The sequence below is a fragment of the Danio rerio genome, chromosome 25 (assembly GCF_052040795.2).
Source record: "Danio rerio strain M-AB ecotype USA chromosome 25, GRCz13ab, whole genome shotgun sequence".
NCBI classification, from domain to species: Eukaryota; Metazoa; Chordata; class Actinopteri; order Cypriniformes; family Danionidae; genus Danio; species Danio rerio.
In genome coordinates this window covers 25,680,804-25,693,230 of record NC_141045.1, presented here as the reverse complement: position 1 = coordinate 25,693,230, position 12,427 = coordinate 25,680,804, and the positions used below count along the sequence as shown (strand labels likewise).

The following is a 12,427-nucleotide window of genomic DNA, read 5'->3' as shown; positions in this document are numbered from 1 at the left end:
TCAGGAACGCAATTAATTGAGTAGGTGAAGTCGTGAACAAAAGATGAATAGAAGAGAATCTGTCTGAAGGACCAAACGCAGACAACTAATACAAGTTTGCAATGTAAACTTCAACCATATAAATGGATTATGATACTATAAATAACTCCAGAATCACTTTACAAATGTAACCCCAACATTCTTGATCAATGCATTTCAAGAGTTCACACTTAGCTGATTATTTATTATATTGATTATCTCGGAAGAAAGTCCTGAGCTCATACAATCCTCGAGCACGGGGATCCCTCCCATTTGCAGGGCGAGAGGAGGAGTTTGGGCTCAAGTATATCTCGAGAACTCCCCTGATTATGTATGGATTAAGACAAATTAGGCATTGCTATGGAGAGATATACTGTTGACTGAAGGCTCATCAATGGTGCCAATTTGGTTTAATCAATTCATTAATGTTGCATGTCTTTGGACTGTGGGAGGAAATAAAGAATATGAATGTAATAAAGAAATCATCTTTGTTTATGGAAGTGAACTTTTTTTATCTATGGTATTGAAACAGAATATTATCAAATATCCTACTAAATATGGCCACTATAACAATAAGCGATTTTACTCGCTCAGTGTGTGTAACGAGGAGACTGACACGGAGGGATCCATTATGCAGTATTTATTGCTCAAGTTCTTATTCACACACACAATATGCACTAACGTGCAAACACACAACAACAACAGTCTATGATGAATAAAGACTGGCGATGAATAGACACAGGGAGTATTACCAGGCATGGATCGAGGGCAGGCTGCAAGTATCAGAGTCCGTGAACCAGGCGTGGGTCGTGGGCAGGTAGCGAACATCAGAGTCCGTATAACAGGCGTGGTTCGTGGGCAGGCAGCGAGTATCAGAGTCCGTATACAATGCGTGGGTCGTGGGCAGGCAGAAGGCGAAGCAGAGTCAAGAAACAGGCTGGAGTAATACACAAGGAATCAGGCAGGAATAACGCTCAGAAATGCTGGCCGGGGCTAAACAAGACTTCGCACTGAATGAGCGTTTGGTGCTGGCTATTAAAGGGTACGTGGGTCATTAGCGGGATTCAGTTCAGGTGTGCATGATCAGAGTAAATGGATGATGTAATGCTTAGAAGTCCGGAGATGGTGGCCTCTGCTGGCCAGCGAGGGGAATGACTGGGACCGAGTCGGTGACAGTGTGTTTTTCTGTTTATTACATGAAAGCTCATTGGACAGATACAGAAAGCATTTATTTTAAACAAAGGTTACAAGTCTCATTACTTGGCTTTAGAAAACATAATATGTGCCAGTGTTTCAACATGATCTCGCAGCAATTCATGACTTTTTGATTTAGTGGCTAATTCTTATGAATTTGTCCTAGGGTTGTCAGGAAACTGTAATTCTATATTGGTACTGACATTTTTAGAAAATGTTCATTTCCCACAAACATTTAAGCGCTGTGGAGCACATTCTGGTTTGCCATTGTGTTCACATGCTCAACAGAAATGAATGTAATTGGCCGTGCAGCTCATCGGATCACTAAAATCCCCGCTGTTTACACGTCGCTCAGCTGGTTTGTCTATAAGCTGGCATATAAGCTATCCACTGATGAATCGCAGCTTTAATATGCTTAAGTATAGAGGTTAACATTTGAAGGGGATCAAAAAGTTTTTAACATTTGAAAAACAAGAATGGGTGTTGCTGAATAGTTTTAGGTCATCTTTGTTTAAAGGCTTTGAACCACTTCAAATGTTGACTACTGTGTACTTAATACTTAGACACATTTGTGTGCTTAGTAAATCATATGTCAGAAGTTTAAATGGTCAAGGCTTTAAATTGGATTTAGATATTTTGTTTTATATTCATTTATTCATCCGCTGTGTAAAACATGCTAAATAAAAAAAGAATAAAATCATTCATTCATTCATTTTATTTTCAGCTTAGTTCCTTTATTAATCTGAGGTCGCCACAGCAAAATGAACCTCCTAAAATAATAAAATAAAATAAAATAAAATAAAATAAAATAAAATAAAATAAAATAAAATAAAATAAAATAAAATAAAATTAAATAAAATTAAATTAAATTAAATTAAATATTTATTCATTGATTTTTAACCGCTTTTCCAATGGCAGGTCCCGGGGACAGCAGTCTTAGCAGAGAACCCCAGACTTCTCTCTCCCCAGACACTTCCTCCAGCTACTTCAGGGGGATCCTGAAAAGCTCCCAGGCAACCAAGACACATAGTCCCTCTAGCGTGTACTAGGTCTTCCCAGAGGTCTTCTCCAGGTGGGACATGCCTGGAAAACCTCCCAAGGTAGGCGTCCAGGAGACGTCCTTAGGTCCTTACCTTATCTATAAGGGTTCGACCCTGAAAAGGAAACTCATTTTGGCCTCTTGTATCCAAGATCTTGTCTTTTTTGGTCATGACCCAAAGCTTAGTTGGAAGTAGGAATGTAGATTGACTGGTAAATCTCGAGCTTTGTCTTTCAACTCAGCTTCTTCTTTACCACAACGGACTGGTACATGAACCGCATTACTGCTGTCACTGCACAAATCCACCAGCCAATCTCACGTTTCATCCTTCTCTCACTTGTGAGTGAAACCCCAAGATACTTACACTCCTCCACCCGGTGTGAGGACTTTCCTCCAGTTTGGAGATTGCAAACCACCTTTTTCCAGTGGAGCACTATGCCTTGAACTTGAAGGTGCTGATTCTCATCCTAGCCGCGTCACACTCGGCAGCAAACCACCCCAGTGCATGCTGAAGGTCCATGTTCGATGAAGCCAACAGAACAACATTGTCTGTGAATAATAGAGATTAAATCCTGTGGTCCCCGAATCGGACCCCCTACAGCCCAAGGTTGTGCTTTGAAATTCTGTCCATAAAAATTTTGAACAGAATTAGTGACAAAGGGCAGCCCTGCCAGAGTCCAACATGCACTGGAAACAAGTTTGACTTATTTCCGGCAATGCGAACCAAACTTCTTCTCTGTTCTGACCTCATACTCCCTAAGCACCTACCACAGAATGCCACAAAGGTACACGGTCGAATGTCTTCTCCAAGTCCACAAAACACATGTGGACTGATTGGGCATACTCTCATAAACCCTCGAGCAGCCTGGTCAGGGTATAGAGCTGATTCAGTGTACCTTGGCCTTTATGAAAACATAGAAGTTTTAGTAAAGTCTAGATTTTAGTATAAAAGTTCAGTTTAGTTCAGTTCAGCGTGGTTTAAATTTCACTGCTGAAAGTTCAAACACTGAAGAGCAAATCCATCGATGTGCAGCTCCACAAGTTTCAATCCAAGCAAGCCAGTGGCAACAGTGGCAGAAGAAAAAAAAACTTCACCAATTGTCGAAGTGAAGGGTGAAGCGAAATGTGTCTGTTGTGCATGTTTTTACATGATAATAAAAAATACTGACTATTCCACTATTTTTGGTATAAGTAAGCATGTCTGCTATTTTAACGTTGGAACAAAAATGACAATTATTACATTAATTACCGCTTTATTGAGTTGTTTTGAGATTCTAAACTCTCTGCACCCAAAAACTAAATTTAATTTAGATCTAATTTGCTCAAGTTTGTTTTCCTTATTAAAATAGATATGAAGGCACTAATTTCAACTTGCAAATTACTCGTAATAAATAAAATGCTAAAAATGTACTGTAGATTAATAGGTAATCATTTGAACGTTAATATGGCATGCATATGACTGTGTATTAAATGATGAACAGTTAAGATTTTCTGGCCATAATTCTGCAACTTTCAGACTGAAAGCAAACTGCTTAAGAACAATTTTTTCATGTCGAGCCTGTGTGTGACATTGAGATTATAAAGCAGAACTAAACAGCAGTAATGTATTCACAGCACAGCACAGGAAATGATAGATTTATCTCCACACACATATATCACTCCACCAGCACAGCATCTGTCACAGACTCTCTGTTTGTCCACATCATCTTCTGCAATCTCCATTCCATTATGGCTTGATAAATCCTTCCCTCGCAGCTTTAAAGCCATAGAATTAAAAATCCTGTGCTATGAATGCAATTCGCTTTCTTGTTCTGACATATATCCTATTTAAACAGGATACATATATCTGCTGCGATTTAATTCTGTCAACCTGTACACAAGCATATAGATGACTCCAAGGCTAGCAGATATCGATTAAAAGTCAAAACACTCTTTTTTGTGCAAGACTTTTCAGTAAAAAATGTATATGTATACCAATCTTAAACAGTAAGTGCGACTGTTCTTAATTTTCTGAGCTTATATCCATATAGTTTGACTGATTTCACTTGACATATAGGTTTTGTTGGTCCTCTGGGCAATGTGGAGGGCATTTTGACTAGTTGGTGTGTATCAGCGATAGTACGCAGTGTACTGTGCTTGAGATGAAAGGTGCTAAAAGCCGGGCTCCTCTGTGCCATGGGAGAAACGGAAATGCAGTGAAGGCTCTTTTGAGAAACATCTTCGATGAGCGCAAAAGTCCATCAATCATTTAAGCCAGTATGAACTGTATCTTATTCCCGACTGTATATCTTCATCTTCCAGAGGTCGGAATGACCTGATATGTCCTCAGTAAGTGAAATAAAGTAAACTTTTAGGGATGAATCTATAGACTAAAAAATGCCTCTTGCAAACAGTAGAGGGCATTTTTGGTTTTCTTGGATGAAAACAGATGTACATCAACCTCTAAAGTGTTGTCTTGTATTAGGGCCGAGACGCATCAAGCCATTGGATGGTGTTGGGGATTCATTGGATTGTCGATTAGCGATGTCGCCTCTCCGGTAAGTTTTCAACATAGGCTCATTCTGAAAATGTAGCCCTATATATGTTTCTAGAGATCACGCATTATGTAGTCAGAGTATGGCTGCATTTCGTTTTAAAATGAACGATACGAGGCGGTATGACGCCATTTCTTTTTGCGCTTACCAGCTGACGACTTACCTTCATATGGACGGCTTTCCCGCTGTTACCAGTTTGTCCTGTTAGCTTCGTCAGTGCACTTGAGACACAGAGAGGAGTTGATCATGACAACGGCTTTGAGTCTGGTAAAGAATGGTTCCAGAAAGCAGGTAAGACAAAACCACAATCCAAAAAATTCAATTAACAAGCAAAAAAAACAGGGTGAGAATGTCAAAATCAGGCCAGGGCTTTTCTTTTTCTTGATTGCTTTTGAAAATTGTTGGTTGGATTTAGGGAATGGGGTGGGCGGGTCAATTAATACAATTGGTTGGTTTTAGGGAAGGAGGAGGGTGGGTCAATCGATCGGGTAGTCATTCAGTCAGTCAAACAGTAGCCTCTGGTGGGTTTATGCGAGAACAACAGATGCAAATAGCACTCGCGAGAGAAATTTGAGATCTCAAAAAGCATACACAGCAGCCTCTAGTAGTTTCGCGAAAACAAAAACTGCAAAAAAAGTAGCTCCTGAGACATATTTGGCAGGTCTTCAAAAATGTATATAGTGGTACATTTCAGAATGAGCCTGCGTTGTAAGTTTTTATTTTATTTCATTCTTTCATTCATTCATTCAATCATTCATTTTCCTTCGGCTTAGTGCCTTATTTTTAGTAGTCACCACAGCGGAATGAACCACCAACTATTCAGGTATATGTTTTTGCATGTCTTTAAAATATGGAGGAAACCGGAGCACCCTTTGGAAACCCATACGCACATAGGAGGAACATGCAAACTCCACAGAGAAATGCCAACTGGCACCGCCGGGACACAAACCGGCGACCCTTCTTGCTGTGAGGCTAACCACTGAGCCACCGTGCCACCCCAAATGTTTTTTGACCAATGGCTTTAGTCCAGTGATTCAAAAATTGCCTACAGCAATCACACGCAGAATATAAATCACTGGACTAAAACTATTAGACACAAAAACATTTGGGGTGGCACGGTGTGTGTGGGTGTATGTGTATGTGTACGTGTTTTTGTGACATATCAGGACACAAATCTGTATAATGACATGGGTATGACACAGGTATTACAAAAAGGAGGTGAAATATGAGGACACTGGTGACATCCTCATTTCTCAAAATGCTTATAAATCCTACAGAATGACTTTAATCAGAGAGTAAAGCTGCGCACAGTCTCCTGTGATGGTTGGGTTTAGGGGTGGGGTGAGGTCAGGGCAATACAATATACGGTTTGGACAGTATAAAATGAATGGAAAGCTATGTAATGTCCCCACTTTTCACAAAAATAGACGTGTGTGTGATTGTGTGTGTGTGTTTGTGTGTGTGTATATATATATATATATATATATATATATATATATATATATATATATATATATATATATATATATATATATATGTGTGTGTGTGTGTGTGTGTGTGTGTGTGTGAGCAATATCACACTCTTTGCAGTGGGATATGGCTGTATATCGACACTGGTAGGAGGCATGCGTAGCTTAGTGTCCCATCAGTGATGATATACTGCTACAAGTGTGATATTGCATTTATGCAACAGTTGAATGGCATAATCATGTGTATAAAAAAAAGAAAATCAAACACGAGAGTCTAAAATCCCTTTTGTATAAGGTACTTTCTTTTGCCATTCCTTTACATCTGCAGCTGACGTCAGAACAGCAGAAACCATTGCTACTTCACCAACGTTACTTTAGATCTAGTATTTGAATGATTCTCTAGCGTAATATCTAAAGTGATGACAAAACAGCTGATTTTGCTGACATTTTAAGATTATAAGGCTGAACGGCAAGAATTGCCATTAGTCTAAAGAGATTTCCCAGTACTTCTCTGTTGCAATCGGGAGATCCCAATAAAAATCCCCAAAATAGCCAAAGCAGCACAAAAACTACCAGATAATTTTTGTGTTTGCGATAACGAAAACAGGAGATTCATTAGAAACAAACAGATGGTCAACTAAATTTGTATAGCTCAGGGTTTTACAAAACATGGCCAACACAAAATACATTTATTTCTTATACAAAATACATTTATTTCTCACACTATCATTATCTTCACTATCTCACCTATCTCACACTCAATACACTACAATTACTAAGGTATAAATACAGCACTGCAACATACCAAAGAGAGAGATCGACTTAGAATGTCACTTACCAGATTAATAATGATTTGATCAGCTGTAGTTAGAAATTGCACTTTTTTCTCTTAGGGCTTTTTATGCTGCCTCTGTCGCTATCTTGTGTATGGACAACACCAACTGTCTTTGCTCTGCTCAATAACAGGCTAAATGCAGCCAATGAGCTGTCTTCCCGAAAATTATAAATATTTAAAATAGGCACTATCCTTATAAATAAACTGCATAGTTGCAATCTAAACAAGCACATTCTCCACTGAAAAAGCCCCAAAAATACATTAAGTTGTTCAACAGCTGCAATATTTATCAAACTGTAGCATGTCCTCTGCTTTTCGCTGTACGTGGGCGGAGTAATACACAAGGGTGAAGGGTGAAGAGGCTGGACGAGTGCTGTTATTTGCAGAATATCGCACGGCTATCAGCCAATCAGATTCAAGAGTCAGACAGAACTGTTGTATATATATCCATGCATATCCTTCAATCCCGTTTACATAGAAAAACAATGGAAAGAGATTGAAGACTGAGACTGAACAGAAGTTGACCACTGTAGCCGCCGTTTTGGATGGACACATTTGCATTTGCAGGTTTTTTCTGTTGTTTTCGGAGAGGACTAAGCTTTTTAAACTAAAATAAAATAGAGGATATATATATATATATATATATATATATATATATATATATATATATATATATATATATATATACATTTACGCATATACATTAGCGCTGTCAAAATTAGTGCATTAACGCATGCGATTAATTTTAAATAATTAACGTGTTAAAAAAAATTAACGCAATTAACGCAGTTGCAGGTTTTTTTTTACTTCCTGTTGTGGTGGACGTGTGTTTAACATGCAAGAAATTTGGATAAGACCAAGGAAGCACTTTTTGAAGGCAAGTTTCAGTATAAAATAATTAGTCGCATCACCAGGCTCTCCAGAGTTTCATGCAATTTCGGGTGTTTCATTTTTAACTTTCGACTTCTGTTGTAAGTTGATACCGCATGGCAAACAGAAAGAAAATCCTCCGCATTTCGTGACTCGATGTTCCTATAAGGTAATAAAATCACTGCTTAGGCTACATGGTAGAATTTTAATAAGAGTATAATCTTAATCATATTAAAATCGAAGTATTGGTGTCTTATGTAAATGTACTCAGAAAGTCTCTGGTGAAGTCGCGACCTGTCAAAGACAGGGCATTACTCTGCCTTTCAGCATGAGCCCTCCAAGTTTAGCGTGTTTCCTCAATAAATGCAACGAAAGCATATGCTTTGCGTTGTTGTGTCAGAATCCTTGTGAAATACAGTAATACTTTAGGACGCTTAGTTGAAGCAAATTTGATGAACGTGATCATGCGTGTTGAATCTGAGGGGAGTCTCTCCAGTATGGAAGGCCGTTGGGGCCAAAATGTCTGCAGCGCGTTGTGTGTGTGTCTGTGTCAGGCCCGTTGAGGGGTGTCAGGGGTGGAGTGAGCGACGTATCTGAGTAGGGGCGTGTGCGCGCAAGACATACCTGAAGGATGGTGGGGGTGAGTTGCGAGCGACATAGGCTACCTGAAGAGCTAGGAGGGATGCAGGGGAGAGGGGTGTGCAATGTATTTAACGACCGGTTTGCGAGAAATTATCATTCATTTGCGGGCATTTGGGAGTCTCTGTGCACTTGCGGGATACTCCTAGTCTTAGCAACTGGATGAATGTAAAGGAGGATTAAGCAAAATTGTTTCTACTCTATAACTAATGTTCTCAAGTCACAGCAATAAAACTTTACAATGAGTGCAACAGTTTGTATTTTATAGTTTATTATTATAATTTTTCATTTTCCATATCTGCAATTCCTGTATTTTGGCATTTTTTTTTGCAGTCCACAATCCAACATGGAAATCAATGTTTTCTTTATTGGCATTGATTGTTTTGAAATTTAAATGTCATAAACATGCCTGTGTTTTAATTTCTTTAATAAATATGGCTGTCAAGCCAGGATCTTAATGGTTTATTGTGGGTATGTTGTTTACATGAAAAAAATCTGTGTTACAAGTTAAACAAAAATTATATTAAACAATTATATTTTTAATTTAAATAGTTTTTGTCTTGCGTTTACATTAATTTTACATTTGAATAGCCAAAATTACAAAATTACAAGTTTCAGTATTTTAAATGCGATTAATCGCGATGAATTTTTTTAAAAAGGTGCGATTAATTAGTTAATTTTTTAATCGATTGACAGCACTATATATATATTAGTCCTCTATTTTAGTTTAGTTTAAAAAGCTTAGTCCTCTCTGAAAACAACAGAAAAACTTGTTTATATATATATATATGTGTGTTTGTGTGTGTGTGTGTGTGTGTGTGTGTGTGTGTGTGTGTGTGTGTATATATATATATATATATATATATATATATTGACAAATGCATATTATTTTTTTATTAATTAATATGCATTTTTAATTAACTAGCACTTATTATTAAGCACTTCTCTTAAGCCTGTTTTCGGGAAATAAAAATCTTACTGTGTTATCCTCCTCCTGGCTGTTGCTGGCATCTTCGCTTTTGCGGTACTTGTCTGATGAACGCGAGTCTCTCTTATGGCTGGTGTCAGTTCCCTCCATCGGCCTCTCACCATCTGTAAATGAGACAATGACCATACACATTGACTTAATATTTCATATGTAGTAGGATTGGTTCTATATCATTACCATTTATATTGCATACAGCACACTGAATCTGTGAGCCCTGGAGCAGTCAAACAATTCTCAGAGAGAGCGTTAGAGAACACATGGAAACGGCTACAGCTGGGGTGCAAAATTAACACTAGCCAAGTGCCAAATGCAAATAAAATTGCCTTTGGCAAGAAAATGAATAAATAAACACCCCTCATACACCTGGATTCCAGCAGCTGTGTAGGCAGGTATCATAAAAACTGCCTGAAGGTCTTTGACCAAAATGTTGTTACTCAAAAAACATTCACAATCTCAATTATGATTGCTTATTATAGCATTTTTACTATCCCGTTACTTTCAAACAAACATGCTGTCAATCTTAGTGTTATCATTGTCTCACACCAGTTTATGAGTAACATTAATGAGTTGCAACATAATGTACTTGACACTGATTAAGGTGAATTGACCAAATAAAAAAGGTAACTGTTATGCACTAACAAATTGTTTAGCCTGTGTCAGAGAAACTAGCAAGAATATTTGTGGCAAGCAACAAAATTGCTGCTTGATCTTTGGTTTATATTGAGTAATTTACATTTCATATTAAACTAATTTTTTATTTATTTATTTATTTTATTTTATACAACTCAATAATTTTCAGTTTTCCCACCAGGCGAAAATCACACTACACCACTAATGCTGGTGACTGACAAGGCAACTTTTTGGGCAGTGTTGCTGGGCAGAGCGATGTTACTTGTTGTATTTTCTATCAAGAATTAGCACCAATATTGTATCTGTAGCCTGTTGCCCTAATTAGCTACTCTGTATCTCACCCGGTCGCCCATTTATGGCATCATTTCCCAAAGTTGCCCAGTAACATTGCAAAAAAAAAGTTGTCTTCTTTTTTTTTTTATTTGACTTTTTTATTTACCTTATTAAAAACATTTGTATAATTACATAATCAGACCTGTTGATAATTTTCATCCATTTCTCCTTAACACCAAAATTAAACATTTTAGAAAACCAAAAATGAAAATAATCCATTCCAGTAAGCGAACATACCTTCTAATGTTCATTAATATTTACAGTGGGGGAAATAAGCATTCAACACGTCACCATTTTTCACAGAAAACATTTCTAAAGATGCTGCTGACCAGATCACAATCACCAGCAATCTGGTCCACACAGATCTTCTTTTCCACCACATCCCAAAGTAGCTCTATTGCAGGGGTTCTCAACCTTTTTCACTTCGGGGCCACCTTTTTTCTCCAAACAAATTTTTTGAAGGCCCACCTGACTGATGTTTTCTTTAAAATGTTTGAATGAAATGCTCATTTAAACCATTATTTATTAACATTTATATATTGATATCTCCTATTATCTATGTACTATTCATAAATATACAGACAAATGTAAAATACAGTCATTCAAAACACAGCTTAATCTGTTAAAACGCATCGATCTAATGGCAGTTGAGTTTGCAGCTAGATATTATTGTTAGATCACTGACAGGAACAGTGAACGTCTCCATCAGAGCGCATCTGAAACACCATTGAGCCTCGCTAGATCCTTCTGTAAGTGCCTGCGTCCTTTTTAAAACAATCACAGGACATTAATTTGGACAACTATGCAGATATATTAAATAGTTCACACAAAAATACACAAAGAGAGACTTTTACTTCACACACAGTTTGTGAATGAACAGACTTGCATGTAGTTGCAGACATGGTCATGAGGCTGTTTTTGCGCCGAGTTCAGTAAGTAATCAATCAGAGAACAGGAGAAAGTGCATTACTTCGATCATTTTAATACAGTATGTTAATAATGAAGTTCAAAAATTATAGCATAATATTAAGAGTTCATTTAATTCTCACTGCCCACTAATCCCTGCTCTTTAGGATTGAGATCTGGTGACTGTGGTGGCCACTTGAGTACAGTGAACTCATTGTCATGTTCAAGAAACCAGACTGAGATGATTCACACCTTGTGTGCGTTATCCTGCTGGAAGTAGCCATCAGAAGATCGGTACAATGTGGTCATAAAGAGATGGATATGATTAGAAACAAACTAGTGTTGACGCTCAATGGCTACTAATGGGCCCAAAGTGTGCCAGGAAAATATCCCCCACATCATTACACCACGGTGTGGTCTTCTGCTGCTGTAGCCCATACACCTCAAGGTTCGAAGAGTTGTGTGTTCAGAGATGATCTTCTGCATAACTCATTTGTAACGAGTGGTTATTTGAGTTACTGTTGCTCTATCAGCTGGAACCAGTCAGGCCATTCTCCTCTGACCTCTGGCATTAACAAGGCATTTGCACCCACAGAACTCACTGCATATTTTCTCCTTTTCGGGCCTTTCTCTGTAAACCATAGAGATGGTTGTGCGTGAAAATTCCAGTAGATAAGCAAGTTTCTGAAATACTTAGACCAGCCCGTCTGGCACAAAACAACCACGCCATGTTAAAAGTCACTTAAATCACCTTTTGTCCCCACTCTGATGCTCGGTTTAAACTGCAGTAGATCAACTTGACCAAGTCTACATGTCTAAATGCACTAAGTTGCTGCCATGTGATTGGCTAATTAGAAATTTGTGTAAACGAGCAGTTGGACAAATGTACCTAATAAAGTGGCCGGTGAGCGTAAATGTTAATTTAAATAATTTACTAATCATTTATTTACGTATTCTAAATGATCTCAAAAA

General features: G+C 37.9%; 1 protein-coding gene across 4 annotated transcripts in view; it reads right to left on the bottom strand.

The window, feature by feature from the left end:
- The window catches only part of b4galnt4a (beta-1,4-N-acetyl-galactosaminyltransferase 4a), a 329,936-nt gene that overhangs the window by 229,609 nt on the left and 87,900 nt on the right, over nt 1-12,427 (bottom strand). For all 4 annotated transcript variants that reach the window (XR_015526501.1, XR_015526502.1, XM_087312347.1 and 1 more), the window contains exon 2: nt 9,578-9,690. Coding sequence is in view for 2 of the 4 variants with exons in the window: in XM_087312347.1 (XP_087168473.1) it covers nt 9,578-9,690 (113 nt within the window). In the remaining 2 variants the exon portion in view is untranslated. The remainder of the gene's footprint in view (nt 1-9,577; nt 9,691-12,427) is intronic.